General features: G+C 38.7%; 1 protein-coding gene across 3 annotated transcripts in view; it reads left to right on the top strand.

Moving 5' to 3' along the window:
* cntnap2a (contactin associated protein 2a) overlaps window positions 1–18,944 on the top strand; it is a 381,313-nt gene that overhangs the window by 153,725 nt on the left and 208,644 nt on the right. For all 3 annotated transcript variants that reach the window (XM_088401634.1, XM_088401636.1, XM_088401635.1), the window contains one exon: window positions 14,451–14,644. In XM_088401634.1, coding sequence (XP_088257760.1) covers window positions 14,451–14,644 — 194 coding nt within the window. The remainder of the gene's footprint in view (window positions 1–14,450; window positions 14,645–18,944) is intronic.

The raw sequence follows: 18,944 nt of genomic DNA, 5'->3' as shown, positions 1-18,944 counted from the left end.
TGTGACAGGTGAGAAGATGGTGACAGCAGTCCCCTGACACTCCTTCCCCTTGCTTCAATACTGTGCTCTCTCTTCTATTCTCACTCTGGCTTACTCTGTCATCCCCATCTCTCTTTTAGTCTGTCGACCTCTAGTCACTTCTCTCCATTCTCCCTATGGTGCTCACCTTTGACTGCACCCCTTGGCACTTCTTTATCCAGTCCTGTCTTTCTCTTGCTTATAACAGCATTTGCCCAGCACACTCAACAGATTTCTGATGTGCTTCATTTTGGGGGTTTTTTTGTGCTTTTTATGATTCCCGCACACCCTTTGATTTCCTCTTGCTGACAACTATGCTGCATTCAGATCGACTGCGTGAAGGGTGAAATAAGTGACGCATTTGAATTGCAGTCAATGTAGTTCACCTAACATGATGTGAATGGCGCGCAGTTTTTCACTTGTTTTGCTTATTCGTCCAACTACCATAAAATAATTTTTTGTCACTTGGCGTCACCACAGCCAATCTGCTTTAGGAACATTCAATGCCACACACTGGGCAGGAATCAATGATGGCGGCAGGTTTGCGCACACACTCAGCGTTCAAGACAAAAAGAGCGCCAAGTGAGAGCACTTAGCTGGTTCATAGTATGTTGAAGGAGGAACTTGCGATACCTGGTATATACAGTATTTATTTTCCTATTTTAACAGCTGTTGAACTGTGCCATGATAGTGATAGTGCAGATTTAGCACACACACACGCACACACATACAAAGTATTTCAGGCACTTATGGATAATTGATCAAACCTCCCGGTCATATTGAGCCAAAGGCATCATTTTTGTTCCTGAGAAATGAATTTAACGCAGTGATTTAAAAATAAATATTGAATTTGCATTGATTGCGTTTCTGCTTGTTTGAATAACTTTTATAATGTTTGGGTCAAAGTGATCCAGAGACTTTATTGTTGTTCCTTTTACACAAACACAACAAGAGGGCTAACCAAAGTATTTAGCACACCATTGGCCACTCATTTGAGACTGACACTTTTTTTAAATTTTAATCTGTCAGGCAAGTTTTGCCGCAATGTGAGGGACTCACATCACATAAAAATGATAAATGTGCTATAGGAAAAAAGATTGTGTCCGCCACAATCCTAGAAAAGAAATGAAAAACCACAATGATGCTCCTGCTTTTCCGATCCACATTAAACTACATAATTATGTGAAGCCCTTCCTCCCAAACAAGCTAAATGCCAGTAATAAACACCCAGCAAAAAAAAAAAGCCTCACGAATGAGCTTGGCGAAATGATTTTTTGCAATTGGTCTGAACGCAGCATTAGTTATGGAGAGATGAAGCTCCCTGAGGCATTGAACCGCTTGAACCAAATGGTTGGGGAAAGGGGTCATTACTTGAAGCTTCATGTACACATTAAGACATCTACTCACAAAGTGTATAATTGCAGGCAGTTGTATGACTAGTATGGAGTCTGTTATGGCTCTGGGACTCATTGCAAAATACATTTATTAAGATAAATTCTCAGAATAAATATGGGTATACAGATTTCCAAAGAGTTCATGTGGGAATTATCACACGTGTATGATATAGGTGTGCAATGTTTGAATGTCATGATAGGGTTGCAGGCAGAAAAAAAAATGTGTAAGTGCTTGTGGACCTAGGAAGAGGAAAATTAAGTAAAATATTTGAAATAAAGAATCTGAAATACTATTAGAGTTAGATCCATCTTACTTTGTTAAGAGTGCTCAAACAGAAATGTTCCCATACAAGAAAAAATCTTCTTCTTACTCAGTGTCCCCCCTCACACCATGAGTAAGGGGGGAGGGGCAGTTGTATATTTTAGTTACACACAGTGCCCATTCGAAAAATATTTCCATAACTCTTCTGATGAAACATTGACTTACAACTAGTTGAAATAAACCTTTTTCATGGCCTGAGCTTGTCTGTATGCAACTTTGAGAAGGAAGGTAGGAACCCTGCCCCACAAAAAACTACAAATGTGCTGACTGCTACATGTCATCCATCACTTTTATCTTATGCCATTTGTCACAAATTCAGCAGCCAATTCGAATGTCAATGCAGAATTAATAATATAATGGCCAAAGCTGCAAAATAACCAATAAATATCATGAAAATTCTATCAAAATAGACAAAAAATAAAGAAACTGGACAGTCAAGGATTGAGATTGGCCCTGTTTTCACTCGCTGGCATGAGCTCAAAGATGAGGAGGAATTTCCAACCGACGCTACACTGGGTCTGTTCCTGATAGACCAAATAACTGGCTTTCTGTGCTAAAATACAAATGATAATATGAATGTTAGCTATTGGAAAGTTGCATAGTAGCAAATAGTTTACAGTTCCACACTGACACGATCAAGTGCACAACATACACAAAAGTACAATATTCTTTAGACACAATTACAGTAGATTCATGACCTCATGACTATTCATTCTTCACACTGGGGGAATTTCCATTACTATAGTAATGCATTGCTGCTGCACATAACTATCTCCACATAAACGATGCACACGTGGCTAATTAATATTATATTTTTTTCCCCATCTGTAGCTGCATAAAACATAAAGCTGCTTATGGCCTGCGTCGATGATAATTTTGAGAGCATTGAGCTTGTGTTAGTTGACAGACATCAGGGGTGTCAAACATATGGCCCACATCCTGGCCCGCAAATGTGTTTAAACTATCCAATGAGATAATTTTGTGAAGAACAAAAATTATTGAAAAATGAAAAACTTGAAATGTTTTCTGATTAAAAGTATTGTTAATATTTCATGATTAATAGTGATGTTGTACTTCCTATATTTTAGACAGTATTAAAAATGAAAAATAAAGTTGAAGTTTCTGTTTTAAAGTTATATAAATACATATGGTGATTTTATTGGTCCGACCTGCTTGGGAATAGATTTTCCTTCAAGCGGCCCACAAGCTTAAGTTTGACACTCCTGCTCTGGATGGTGCAAAGGTCCTCAAAAGGTCTACCTTCAGGAGGAAAAACATTTTTCCCGATCATCAAGTTGTGGGCCATATACATACTGTTTATTTACTTTTACATTTGCTAATATCTGTTGTAGGTTTTTTGCTCATGTCTTGTCACTGCAGTTTGAATGATGGACTTAATTTGTCCTTCATATTGCACAATTTTTGGGACTCCAAATATTTCTGTCGGGACTCATCGTTTTTTAGAATTGCGAGTCCCGGGAACCCACTAGTTTTCAGAGGTAAAATGAGCACTGAAAGCTGTTTCCTGGACAATAAAGTGTCTTTGAAGAACCTATAAAGCTGATTGATTCTTAAATATGTTTCACAAATGATCTCATCAGTGTTTGTTCATAAAGTCCAATATTTAAATAATAATCTACAATTCAGGAACTTTTTAAAACATTAAAACAATGACACTTAATTTGAGTGTGTTTCAGAACATTCGACTGTACTGTGCAGAAAGAAAAACATATAGGACATAACAAACTTGCACAGTTACGTTAAAGCTTACAACACGGTCACTTTCATCATAGGAACACACGCTGACAAAAGGACATACATAGAAACAAGGATAAAAAAAATTGCATTCTCTAGAGGTAAAAAATGACAGAGTAACCAGAGAGACAACACTGTGTGATACCACATTATAACAGCATGACATCTCTGCTGTCATCCATGTCTTACAAGACAATAGCTCTGCAATGTGTTACTGTATGCATGTAACAGATAAAAAAGATTGCCACTGAAGTGTCTGCTTCACAGAATGAGTCAATTTTACTGTGATTTTTAGCAACTTTAAGATCAACTCCTCAATATATCACATTCCAACTCCCCTAATGATTATTATGTGACAGCAGCTTACTAAAAGTCATAGTAGTGGTACCAGTGTAGAAAAACATAGGGAAGTCAATTTCATTTTTGTCAAGTGCCTCAGAGTAGTTCTGTTTTTTGCAAAGGATTGTCACGACTGTCGACAACGATTGTCACAGACAAGATGTGAGTAAGATGTGAGTTCCCTCATTTTTAGCGGTAAATGGGGAATACAAAACCCTTGCCAAAAGTGAAATCCGCGAAGTAGGACACCCTTACCCCACGGACATTGTAAGGACATAAATAAAGTGTATAAAATGTGTTTAGTAAAACCTTCCCTACTTTTCTTTCCCATGCCCAAGTGATCTTCTAACTGTAATATGAAGCTTGAACAGTCTCTTTTTGGGCACAAACTTTACATTTAGTTTTCAACACATAGCAGCTGCTCACTAACTCCACTCTTGCCGCAGCAAAGAGCGCTACCCCTCTCCCCGCTTATTCCCACATTGCATTTCAACTGGTCTTAAAGGGCAAGCCACAGTCTGTCTTGTCACTCTGTTCTGTCTGCCCACACCCCACTCTTTCCCCTACATCAGGCATGTCCAAAACCGGTCCTCGAGGGCCACCTATTCTGCATGTTTTTGATGTTTCCATTGTCCGATGCAGCTGATTCAAATGATCAGGTTTGTTGTCAGGCTTCCGCTGAGCTTGCTGATGAGCTGAACATTTGAATCAGGTGTGGTAGGAGGACAAAAACCTCCAAAACATGCCAGATAGGCGGCCCTCGAGGACTGGGTTTGGACATGCCTGCCCTACATGTAGTTCCCCGAGTCTGTCACTGATGTCGAGTAGTTTTTGCCAAAATGCCCTTATATAGTGCCAGATGTAAAAGAGCAGTGGTTTAGTTTTAAGAAAAAGTTTTTTCAGGCGAGTGGTCAGAGACAGGCAGGGGCAAGTTACGACCAGGCAGGTGAGGGTAACCGCTGGAAGGCTTTGCATGTGGGCTCAAGACAATCTGGTAAGTATTGGCAGGGGGTGGCACGATTTTATGCAGTGCAGGAAAATTGGTAGCAGCTGGTGGTTATTTGGGATGATTGATTGTAATGTGGTTGAGCTGGTTTGTGAAAGAGAATGAGTTGGCTGGACTGGCAGGTTGTGACAGTGAAGCATGTAAATGTTAAATTGCTGACTCGTAATATTACATTTTCAAAACAAATGGCTGGATTTGGACTTTTGACATCAGAAGCCACGAGTTACAGTTTTTTTTTTTTTAACTATTGTTCAAGTTGGTGTTAAAAAAAAGGTTGGAAAAAATCCAGTATCTCAACGTTACTACTCAACAATTTGAAAGTTTGGTACAGTGCTAAGCAGTTTGGGGTTAAATAAAAGAGAAAAAAAACACACACACACAAACACACAAAAAAAAGAAAAAAAAAAAAAGAAGACTTAAAACATGCCATCAGTGTCTGATTTATTCAATGTCACACCCTTTCAAATTTCATTTATAATGGTCCACCAAAAAATAATGAACCTAAAGTGTCCTCTTTTGATCATAGAAGAAATCTGTTATCAAAAAGAAAGAACTCAATTGATAACTTGTTAATACTTAGTTTCCACATAAAATAATCAATATAAAGTTTCATATCTGTTCTCAAAAAGTAATAATTACAATTGAATATTTTTCCACAGAAAAATATTCAACTTAAAGTGTCCTCTTTTGGGATCATAGAAGAGATGTGTTCACAAAAATAAATCATTCACTTGACAGGTAACGAGAGGTGGCATATGACAGTTTGGGTCGAACTTGGGGGAGAATCTGAGTTTTTACAATAATGAAATTGAATAACCTACTGAACCTAACAGAGCAGCAGAGGAAAAGGAGTCCACCTCCGTTGAAAGCCAAGCAGAAAAAGTAAATAAATAAATCATATCCCTTTATAATCGGTCGGTCCCTAGTCCTGTACCAAGTAATTTCACTCCATTTTACCCCAGCGGCTACAGTACTGTATTATACCTTCCAACTTCTCAAATTCCTAAGCTTTATTTAATAAAATCATCTAAAACTAAAATGCCATACCGTGCAATAGGCCTTGTTCAATTTCATGTTCATTTTGAGCCAGAATAACTGTAGAATAGTCTTTAGGAAACAATGGTGGGTTAAATTCAATTGCAATTTAAATTTAAATGCAAATTTACAATGCTGTGCATTTTTTTTTTTTTTTAGGTTTGTAACAGAATTTATACACAGCCTTGGTGTAAGAATGTCATCATACACATGAAAATGAATATTAAAAAGGATTTTAACCCTGTTGCTCTTTGTATCAACATCTCAGTTTACATTGCCCCAGCTGCTCAATTAAATTTGACAAGAAATCATTAGAACACCATCTTTCCGGGAGTATCAGATTTGAGATGATTGAAGATTGATATTCCAAACAAAAGGGCATTGGAATATCCCATTATGCTCTTGTCATGTGATTTTATTAATGGAAACTCAGAACGTGCCAAAAAGTTTCCAATAAGGTGAGGCTCAACTTTGAATGAAAAGACATTAAACTACTTCAGTGGCCTCCCATTTATCATCACCACTTATTGAAGACTGAGCAGTCATGGTTTATGACTTTCCACTCTCTTCTATTGTCCTGACTTTTAGCTAGAACTTTTCCAATTTTTGCTTTATGTTTCATGTGATTTCAAGCAACTGTGTTCTACTTGATGTAACCTTTCTCATCACTTTTGAATGGGCTCATTTTGTCTCTTCTTCTCCCGGGTTTCTCATTCTTTCATTTTTGCCTTTCATCCTGTTCACTTTTGCCCTCATCCATCACTTTACCATAACAACGCTCCCCTTTCTTTTCCTCTTCCTTCCCAGCCGTTTGCTGTCTCAGCTCTCACCTCTCCACGATACCAAAGCCATAAAATCTGCTCTTATCCCTCCCTTCTCTGGCTTACCTCATCCATCTCTCTTACTCTTCCATGATTTCAACATCCTCCTTCCTCTCCTCGTCCATGCACCATCTTGTCATTCACTCCAACATTCCTTCCTACGATCTTTCTCAAACCATCACATTGCCTCGTCCAATGTCCACTCTGATCATTTCAGTCACCTCAGTTCATCCTTCGCTGTCACTCCACTCACCAACCAAAATTTCTCACCAGCCACCCATTCCTCATTCCCTCCTCTGTTTTGATAGTGTTTTAGTATCATAGTGTCATCTCAGGGGAATAGCTTTGCAGCAGTGGGTTTTTGAGCTATTGACATTCCACAAATACAGGTCCAGTTTATCTGTCATGGCTGGAGTTGGAGTATAAGAGCTGTGTAATTGGATAAGCTATAGGATTTTTGTCAAAGCGCGGAATTCATCACAAACCAGCCCACAGTATTTTATGATGTGACAGTCTCTCATGCCCCTTGCACAATGCTTATTAGCTACTCCATTCTTTGTCTTCTTTGTGCCTCCCTTTAGCCTAAGTTGACCTTATAAAACCTTTTGACTGCCAGTGTTAAAAAATGGCACACCATTTATCTGTTTAAATCATTTCCAAAACAAAATCCATCACATATAATCATTGTGATGTGGCCACTCCACATGTTCACATGTGCCAAAGTAACGGCCCGCCAACCAGATCCGGCCCGTAAGAAGGTTTACTATGGCTCCCAGGAATATATTTATTTAATACTAGAACCAGCCTGGTTTGTACTGTGGTTTGAAGGTTGCATGTCTTTTACACATACCAATACTACACTTCCCACAATGCAACTGTGGCACACTTGAGTGCGAGCTGGCTGCATTCATCAGAAGAGATTAGCTTAGCTTTCAAAAATGGCAACATCAGAGTTTTTTTTTTCAATTATGTTTTAAAAGCATTTCACTTGAGTGACTAATAGAAAACTGCTGATTCAGTGAACCTTCCTACTTCTCGGTCTAAGATATCACGGTCTTAGTACTTCGTGGGTTTTTCCAGGAAAAATTAAAAATATTTCAAAATAAAAAATAATTTAGAAAATGCGCAAAAATGGAAAAATGAAAAAAATCAAAAAAGTACATTATACAGTACTGTATTTATCAAATAACGAAGTAATATTAGTTAATAACTACGTTAAGAATTTTTCAAGCGTTAGAGTTCGTGACGTTTTTATCTTATTTTGAAATGCATGCTTTTAATTTGTCAGGGCGCGTTGCATTTCCGTTTTTTATGTTACGTTCTCTGTGCGTCATTCGGCTTGTTACGGTGACGTTTTTAATGACAACGTAAACTCATTTTATAGTTTATTATCATTTATGTTGATAACGCACGCTACTGCATATGTTTAGTAAGCGACGAGTGTTTATTCTGTTTATGTGTTCGTTTGTGTAGAGGTTGCACTTTATAGTTTGTAGTTGTTAGTTGTTGCTAACCCGCTAATGTCGGCTAAAAATACAGTAAATTCATAGATTAAAGTTCGGCAAGTGTTTATATGTAAGTTGACTGACTTTAACAATGTTGATTTATTATTCAATAGATACTACATGATACACCATACATGAGTCAAAATAAATGTGAAGTTCAACGTGATGACTTGCGTACTCTTTCACCTGAGTCTTGGTGCAGATAACCAGTCCTGTGAACAAATTCTCAATAAACTAAGTAATACTAGTATTTAATGAATATGCAATAATGTTAATAAGGATAATGTAATGGAAATGGAAATAAAATACGCAAACGATACAAAAAAAAAGATTGTTTATGGTGACTGTGGCTATATTGGGGCGTACATAGAAATCTAGGAACTGATACCCTACTTTGCGGGTTGACCCCCCCCCCCCCCCCCTATTAACCGCGAAGTAGGGGGATCACTGTATTATGTATTTATGTATTTTGTTTTTCTAAGCACTTTGATGCTCTATTTCTGACTAAACTGTAACCTGTACAAATGCTATAAAAAAGTACAGTACACAGTTGTTGAAAGTTAATATATATTGGGTTTTTTTCACACTTACAGCTTCAGTGACTCAACTCGAATAAATACCCCTAAGAAGCACAAGTATGTATTACTGGAATACACAGGGAATTTTCCGGAATGTTTAAACATCAAGAAACCAGCATCAGTAATTAAAACTAATCATTATATGTGATACTGCCAAAACCTAAAATCAATACTAATTTAAAATTATCAACATGGTTGAGCAACAACCACTTTTTTAATTTAACGACTTGAAATTTTCAACATTAAACATGGTTGATGAACATTGCAACACCTCCCTGCAGTGAGCATCCAATCATGTCACATTCAACGTGAGGCTTCAAAATGACTGCCTTATGACTCGATTGGCTATTGCAACTGTCTTTTAACTATATGGGTCCGTTCACATATGTCTGTGCACACTGCACAGAAACCTGGAGCTGTATCTTGCGAATGCCCACACAAATTAGCGGAATTCTAATTGGCTACAAATGCTAACCTAAAATTACAACACTGGAAGGGGCGTAACCAAATAGATATTATATGACAAGAAAACAGAAACATTTTAAATATCTATCTATCTATCTATCTATCTATCTATCTATCTATCTATCTATCTATCTATCTATCTATCTATCTATCTATCTATCTATCTATCTATCTATCTATCTATCTATCTATCTATCTATCTATCTGTCTATCTATCTATCTATCTCTATCTATATATATACTGAATATATCTACTATCTATCTATCTATCTATCTATCTATCTATCTATCTATCTATCTATCTATCTATCTATCTATCTATCTATCTATCTCTCTCTCTATATATATATATATATATATACTGAATATTATCTGTCTATCTATCTATCTATCTATATATATATATATATATATATATATATATATATATATATATATATATATATATATATATATATATATATATATATATATATATATACACAGGTATATAGATATATAGATATAGATAATATATATTTTTTAATGAAATTTACTTTTATTGTAGTTATTATACCATTTTTATAGATAAATCCTTTTATTTATGGTCGGGGGGCACAAAAGTGTTTCTCTTCCCGGGGAGGAGCTTTGTAAAATATACTTAGGGAGCATAGCACTAATGGCACATCTGTGATTATTGTTTTACATGTGACTAAATGCAAATTAGGACTCATCCTGTATTTTGTTCTCCTCTGACCAGAAGGTGACTTATACTCGGTTTTGCATCATTTACTTTGAAGCCTATTTAATCTGCAAGTTGGGAACATACTGTGCAGGAAAGGCAGAAGCGGCAGAGCCTGTTTGTCCCCTCACCTGACATGTGGATAATTTTATAACTTGGAGTTTCATTATTTATTAAATGTAAATGAAGGAGCAAATTAGTTTGTTTGTTTTTTTATTTAAAAAATATCAAACAAAAAAAAGAATTTCATGTATTAAGAGCGGAAGAGGATGTATAAATGAATAAAAATAGTTTGTTCCACCCCCACCCACCTTCCTATGTAAAGTGGCAATTTGAAAGGCAGATCAGCTCAGCACCAAGACCTCAAGACAAGCAGAAAAGCAGCATGACATTGTCATAGTAACATTTTACATTGAGCATGTGCAGTTACAAGGTTATATGTTGTCATTTTGCAAGTGGTCAGTGTCCAGCAGAATGCTGCTGAACCAAAAGGGACACCACCAGTGCGTGGGCAAAGTCATATTTTATTTAGCCCTTTACATGCGGAGCCTTCCGGCTACATCTCAATGTGATGAGTGACAAGGTCTCTTCTTCAGTATTATCTAATTATGCATAGGTGAGGCCTATACATCATGGAGAAGAGCATTAGTATGTAAGACATTTCGGGATGGATTCGTTTCTGATATTAGCATTCATGCCACAGTGACATTTGGAAAATTCTGCCAGTCAGCCTCATACGCACAATAGTGTTGATTCTAATCATGATAAAATAGACAGCAACTACTCAAACCGTGGCAGCTTTGTAAACAGTTCAAAATACAACATACGCTTATTGTTTTAGCTATGTATTTATCGTTCATGTTCCATGATGTATGGCAGTTAAATCTGTTATTATTTTCTATTCAAATCAATTATTTTATTTGAAATTTCAAAACCTATAAAAGTGGCTGGATGTCTTACCCTACACTGTAGGGTACACAGATTTTTATTTTTTTCAAATCTTAGCCATAGATCCTGTAGGGATGGGTTTTGCATGACACGACTTGATCCTCTTAGCATTAACTTGCGCATTTCCTCCTTTAATGGTCTTCCACCATTTTTGCACTTGAACAACGGATCTCCAAATTCCATAACGTGCTGCTAGCTGGGCATGTTCCTGTAGGGCAAACTCTGTCTTCAAGGGCCAGTTTCTTGCATGTTTTGCAGGTTTCTTTACAATGACAAGCCTTATTCAACTGATCGGGCTTCTGCTGAGCTGATCATTTGAATCAGGTGTGTTGAGTAAAGAAAGCTCAAAAACATGCGTAATACTGGCTCTCAAGGACTGCCGTGTTTGTAGGATTTTAATTAAATGAATAATAAGTACTTTAAAACAGGGCGTTTATATCTACACTAAGAGGATAAAAATGAATTAAACCAAGAAGTTAACAAAAAGTCCCCCCCAACAAAAAGAGGTACTAATTGCCGTGGACTTCAAATTCCACAGCACTATTCTACTGTATAGGAAGGAACACCCTATTCTGTATGAAGAAAAAAAATGGCACTGCACACCACCATGAAAACCTCATCAACCATGAAATATGGTAGACTGGGCATTTTGGTTTGTGAATGCCTGGTTGCGTTGCTGTCACTGAATCTTTAAAGATTCTTAGAGATTTTATTGTCACATGTATAGTACTATACCACATAGCGAAATTTTATTCTGTTCGCTTCAAAAGCAGACTACATTCCATAAGTGAGCAAATAATAATCAAATATTCGGGAAAATAGTCCTGAGGTTGCAGTGGCTGAAGTCCCCCTCTGTGATGGACACAGCGTCCGGCTGCTTTCTAATGTTTGCTAATTTCCGATCTCCTCGGCCCCTTCGTAACACGGTGGAGAGGTTTGCATGTTCAAGTGATCCTAGGAGCTAAGTTGTCAGAGGCTTTATGCCCCTGGTAGGGTCACCCATGACAAACAGGTCTTAGGTGAGGTTCCAGACTAAACACGGCTCATAGACCCCTTTTTGATGAATACAATAATTGGATCTAGTTTTCCCTTCCCCGGACACGGGTCATCAGGGGCCACCTCTGGAGCCAAGCCCGGAGGTGGGGCTCGTTGGTGCGAGCCTGGTGGCCGGACCTGCACCCATTGGGCCTGGCCAGGCTCAGCCCGAAAGGATGACGTGGGTCCCCCTTCCCATGGGCTCACCACATGTGAGAGGGGCCATGAGGGTTAGGTGCGAAGTGAGCTAAGCGGTGGCCAAAGGCGGGAACCTTGGCGTACCGATCCCCTGCTTCAGAAGCGAGCTCATGGGACATAGAATCTCACCTCTCTGGCAGGAAGGAGCCTGAGCTGATGTGCAAGCCAAGAAGTAGATAAAGTCGGACAGTGGGGTTTACCCCAGTGGACGAGAGGGTACCCTCCCTCCCTCCGCCTTCATGGCCTCCCTCCGCCTTCAGACCTGTTTGGCCTGTTAGACCCCAAAGGCAGCTGACAGGTACAGGCTGGCCAAGCAGATGCGGCTTCGGTGGTCACCAAGGCAAAAACTCGAGTGTGGGAGGAATTCAGTGAGGCCATGGAAAACGACTTCCGTGAACATCGGTGACAGTGCCCCTGGATTGGAAGACTGTGGTGGTGGTCTCCCTTTTTAAGAAGGAGGCCCGAAGAGTGTGTTCCAACTACAGAGTAATCACACTCCTCAGTCTCCCCTGTAAGGTCTATTCAGGGTTCCTGGAGAGGAGGGTCCGTCAGGAAGTCGAATTTTAGATTCAGGAGGAGCAGTGTCGTTTCTGTCCCGGCCATGGAACAATTGACCAGCTCTACACCCTCGGCATGATTCTCTAGGGTGCATGGGAGATCGCCCAACCAGTCTACATGTGCTTTGTGGACTTGGAGAAGGCGTTCGACCATGTCTCTCGGGGATCGCTCTGGGGGGGTACTTCGGGAGTATGAAGTAGCGGACATCCTGATATGTGCTGTTCGGTCCCTGTACGACCGATTTCAGAGTTTGGTCCACATTTTTGTTAGTAAGTCGAATTCCTTTCCGGTGAGTGTTGGCTTCTTCAGCCTTGACCTCCAACAATCACTTCATTTTGCAGCCAAGTGTGCAGCAGCTGGGATGAAAATAAGCCTCTCTAAATATGAAAACCATGGTTCTCAATCGGAACAGTGTGGAATGCCTTCTCCGGGTCAGGGATGAGGTCCTGCCCCAAGTGGAGGAGTTTAAGTATCTCTGGGTCCTGTTCAAGAGCGAGGGTAGGATGGAACGGGAGATCGACAGGCGGATTGGTGAAGCGTCTGCTGTAATGCAAACTCTGCTACGGTCTTTCTTAGTGAAGAAAGAGCTGAGCCAAAAGGCAAAGCTCCCTATTTACCGGTCGATCTACATTCCTGGCCTCACCTATGGTCACGATTGTGGGTTGTGACTGAAAGAACAAGATCCCGGATACAAATGGCCGAAATGAGTTTTCCTCCACAGGGTGTCCAGGCTCTCCCTTAGAGATAGGGTGAGAAGCTCGGTGATTCGGGAGGGGCTCATCCTCGAGCCGCTGCTCCTCCGCATTGAGAGGAGCCAGTTGAGGTGGTTCAGGCATCTGGTTAGGATGCCCCCCTTACACCTCCTGTTGATGTGTTTCCGGCACGTCCCACAGGAAGGAGGCGCCGGGGACAACGCTGGAGGGACTATGTCTATCAGCTGGCCTGGGAGCGCCTGGGGATTTTTCCATAGGAGCTAGATGAAGTGGCCAGGGAGAAGGAAGTCTGGGCTTCCTTGCTCAAGCTGCTGCCCCCGCGACCTGATCCCGGAACACAGATGGATGGATGTACGGTCTCCTTGGCAAACAGTATGTGCCTCCAGGTCGACCACCGAGTCCAGTGCAACCCCATTTCCAGTGAAAGTGAAAACACATCACTCTCACAACTAATGCTATTCCGGGTTCTCAGCTCATTTATTCCATTCCATTACGGCATCCAGCAACCCCAGCCTTCAGCCAGGTTTATCAAGAAGTTTTTCGAGGACCTCGACCATGTACTTTTCAACTGAAGCTTACAAGAAGATGGGTTATCCAACAGGACAACAACCCACATGTCAGAAGTACATCAAAAACTGAACATCTTCAACAGAAAAAAATCCTCTGCAGTGGCTCGTTTAAATGCTGGACTTCAAGAGGAATCGTACAAAATTCCATTAAGCCATTGTTCAAGTCTAATCTTCAAGAATAGAGAATGCTTGTTTGAAGTTATTTCTGCCAAACAAATTTCCAAGCAATTATTAAATACAAACATTTGTAGCCACTATGCTCTGCGAAATGTTTATGCCATGTTCAATAAAAACATAGACTTTTTTTTTCTTGAGTCATTGGGGTTTAAACATGTTTTTCTATTGTTGTGACTTAGATGGAGAAAATCTATTGTTTTATTTTATTCAGAAATGAAAGTAATTGGTCTTTCTCACCACTGTAAATTAGAGGGATCAACAAAATGAAACTAACTGTAAATGTCATTCTTCAGGTGCTGGTGGATGGTCTCCACTCGATAGCGATCACTACCAGTGGTTGCAAGTGGACCTGGGCTCAAGAAAGCAATTCAGTGCCATTGCCACACAAGGTCGATACAGCAGCTCTGACTGGACAACGCGGTACCGTCTGCTCTATAGTGACACGGGAAGGAACTGGAAACCTTATCATCAGGATGGCAACATTTGGGTTAGTGCTGCATTGTTTATGTCTGCCTTTCTGATCCAGTGTGTGTCATTGTCCAAGTGTTGTGTGTGGCAGATACGGTGGGATTCTTGCCAGTACGGCTTTGGGCATGTTGGCATCGAGCCATGACTTGGTTTGAATCCCAAATGTCTCTTTTTTGTCCCATTTTGTACAGAAGAACACAGATTTTTGTTGTTGTTTTTTTTTTTTTATTTTGTTTGATCTTCTATGTACCTTTACTCCAAATTAACCATTCTCCAGCATTATAAAAGCAATTTACACTTGAGGCATACATCTGGCAATGGGGTATCATTAGCTCAGTGCCTCTCAATTATATCCCCCCCAGGAAAGAGAACTAAATTATTATTAAAATTAAGTTGTTAATTCTTTTTACAGCATTTATACAGTTACATTTTAATGTAAAACACACACAAAAAAATAATAACCAAGTGCATGAAAGTGCCTAAAACCAACAAAAAAAAAGATGAAGATTTTCATTTTATTGCAATTATACCTCACGTGACATTAACAAAGCCTTTTGCCTGGGGTCATCCACGTCCCTCTGGCATCACCTAGCGCCCCCCAGGGGGGCAAACCCCACTATTTGAGAAGCCATGCATTAGCTAATGGCCTATTGTGTTCAACATTAGATCTTGTCAAGTGGTACAGAAAACATAAGAGCCTCCAAAGAGCTAAAAAAAATAAAATAAAATAAAATAAAATAGAAAATTAAATGTTTTCAGTTCAACATCTTTAAACCTAGACAGACATAGTTTATCTAAATGTGTAAAATAACGTCAGAACTCTCTAATTATGGAAATGATTGTATCAGAAGAGACCCCTGATTCATTATAATTTATGGTATTACAGTCAAGTATACTGTTTTCATGCTATTACCTCAGAAAAAAAAGTTCTGAAAACAGATGCAACAGGTGCATCAAGGTGATATCAAGGAATGTCTGTCTGAATTTCACATGAGAAGGAAAGGGGTGTCACTTGATAGGCAACTACTCTAAAGCATTTCAGCGGGTCGGGAAAAGGGCATCAATGCGCTTCCACCTTCCCCCCCCCCCAAAAAAAAAAAAGACAGACCATATCAGGCAAACATCACCTCACACATCAATGGTGTGTTGCAAAGGGACAAATTCAAAATAAACACAAAATAATACATAATAAGCTTAAGCTTTACCTGTTTCTTTTGTGTGTTTACAGTTGAACAAGGTTGGTCATATTGACATTGAGTTATTATGCTATTGAGAATTTAGAGTTCTTATTTGAGTTATTATTGTTATTACTTTGAGTATTACTATATTGTGATTGAAAAAGTTTTAAAATGTCATTTATTGAGGGTGTGCCTTATAATCCGGTGCGCCTTATAGTGCGTAAAATATGGTACATACTCAGACAAAAAAAATATATTAAAATGTTATTAACTGCTAATGTCTAAATAATGTGTCTTTCCCATCAATTAGTAAAGGCTGGCATAGATCAACCCGGTATTATAACAATTACAACAACAACAACAAAAAATAAAATATTTTTAAAAATTGCCCAGTTTAAACCGGCTTCTGACCTTACAATCAGTTCCTGAAGTCAAGTTGCTGCTGCAGGGCAATGACCCAAAATGTGTTTTATTTGCAGTTTCACCCGGTTTTCATTTTGCTGCTTCCTTAACAAGTATCAATAAAATGAAGAAACACCAGGTCGCATGAGAACACAGTGTATGTTTAAAAGGTAATCATTCTCTAAAATTGCAAAAACATGGAGCGATTACTAAAATGGCATGGCTGTGAATATTTCTCCTTATTTTATGAGTATGCAAAGCCAATAATTATGTTCAATAGGTGAGAAAGTGTCAGTAATGTTTGTTTTGTTTTTTATTTTAATGTCGGCTCTAATCTCAGCTTGTGGCCCTTCAGGTCTATTCAAGATGGAAAATGTAGACGTTTATGACTAAAAGTAATTCAAGCTGTTGTTTATGTGTTCTGCATCATAACTATTAGCTGTGATTTTATATTTCAAAGTGTTTGCGTTTTGCTATTAACCCTGATTCATTGCCCCTGTGATTCCTGCAAATAGTCCAAAACAGATTAATCTCCTTGTTGTTTGGGGAAAATGCTGCTTGCTTTTTTTATGTATGACATTGCACATTATATATGTATGCATTGCTTTTCTCATTCATATTCTTATATGTAACACAAGGACATTCAGTGAGGCCCTATTGGTCAAAGTCAATCTTTCCATGCGTGTGAGATTATGAATGTATATACAGTATATATATATATATATATATATATATATATATATATATATATATATATATATATATATATATATATAGATAGATAGATAGATAGATAGATAGATAGATAGATAGATAGATAGATAGATAGATAGATAGATAGATAGTCTGTCTTTATTTAACCTAGCATGCAGGAGGAAGCCAGAATATCCAGAGAACACGCCAACTCAATTTCAATCCCCAACCTGGGGAACTGTGAGACAGCCACTTGGCCGTCATACTGCTCACCACTATTTACTCAGCCAATATTTGGGTCACCCACTTAACTTAACGTACAGTGTTTGGCTTAAAAGTGAGGTGGAAATAATTATCATGCTTCTTGTGTCTCCAATCGCTGCCAATCAGAAGTGTGCCTGATAAGAAAGCATAAGTCCCAAGGAATTAATGTCCTTTCCAACAACAGAGAATGTCAATGTATTGGCTCAGCGATTCTCTGAGGAAGATCACTGATAAACAGCTCATAATTGGTTTTGTGAAACTGAAGATTCATAATGACATTGACGAATGAGTATGGTAATTCAAACACCATTTGCAACATAGAATAGGTTGTCAAGGCTTTATAGCCAAAATGGATGTTATTCAACAATTACCGTAATTCCCCAAATATAAGATGCACTTTTTTACCCCCAAAAACGAAGGCCAAAAGTATGGGTGCATCTTATAAGCGGCAACTTAAAAATTAGATCTTTTTTTTCATTTGACGTCATTCAAGGAAGATTGGTCTGTCTGCCACATAAACTGAGTTTTGATTCACAAAGGTGCATTTTTATATCGGCTATATTCGCACTCACAATAATTACCGTAACTCAGTGTTTCTCAAATAGTGGGTCAGGCCCCCCTTGGGGGGACGCATCGATGACCCCAGGAAAAAGGATTTGTTTTTGCCATGTGAAGCGCGATTGTGATACACTAAGGATTGACATGCTGCTCAACTTCAGGTATTTATGGTAAAATGAATTCAAACTGCATCGTGAGGAAAAGGAAAAACAACTGCTTTGAGCGCAACATAATGCTGCTTTCATACCAAACAAGAAGGAGGCGAAAAAGCGGACACTTCTGTATTGTAGTCAATGTAGTGCGCGCCATGGCGTGATGGAGCCTTGCGAGCAATGTGAAATCGATCGTGGCAAAAGACAACTTTAATTTCGCTCCATCGCCCAAAGTTAAAAAAAATGTAACTTTGGTTGTTCGTCCCGTCGCGACAGCCAATCAGCTTTAAAAATGTTTAACGTCACATGGGGGCAGGTATGAATCATGGCAGCCGGTTTGCGCTCAAAGTTTTGCGCTCAAAGTTATCCAATACGGCCAGCTGAGCATTCAATACAAAACGGAGCCAGCAAGAGCACTCGCCTGGCTTCAAGAATGGCAAAGAGGGAACTTTGGATAACTGGTATGTGCAGCTTACTTCCTTTTATTGAACTGTAGCTACTTTGCCAAGATAGCGCACCAACAAACCGACCCTTGTGAGGATAAGCAGTTATAGATAATGGATGGATATGGACATACCTTTTCAGCTGTGATGAAGTTGATATTTGATACATTTTCTTATTTGATAAAATGTTGATGTTGTCATCTAAGAGGAAAACAGAAACAGCTAGTTTGTTTACACATGCATGCAAGAAAAGTCTGTAAATGTGCTAAGATGTGCTAAGATGAACACATTAACGTGTTGTTCATTTTTGTTGTTTTCAAATCTATATGCCAACATTATTTCATGCTATTCTAAAAGACACAGGCAACATGAATTATAATTTAGTCATGTCAGCTAAATATTTAGAACATGGAGTTTGTTACATTGAGAAATTATGAATCATTTTTGGAAATGTAAAATTCATATCTTTGAAAATTGTTATTTTGCAACAATTGCACAGTATATCAATTCCAGCAACAAATTGTCAGTCAATAAGTACAACCACACTTTTACATACAAATTGAATGTGGTGAATCATTGCAGGCTTTATCAGTTAAATATTTGTGATTACTGTAAGTTATTTACCTATT

The sequence above is a fragment of the Hippichthys cyanospilos genome, chromosome 19, assembly GCF_059441005.1.
Source record: "Hippichthys cyanospilos isolate Australia breed blue-spotted pipefish chromosome 19, RoL_Hcya_1.0, whole genome shotgun sequence".
In the NCBI taxonomy this organism is placed as follows: domain Eukaryota; kingdom Metazoa; phylum Chordata; class Actinopteri; order Syngnathiformes; family Syngnathidae; genus Hippichthys; species Hippichthys cyanospilos.
The sequence above is the reverse complement of the archived record's forward strand: the minus strand, read 5'-3'. Positions and strand labels throughout refer to the sequence as shown.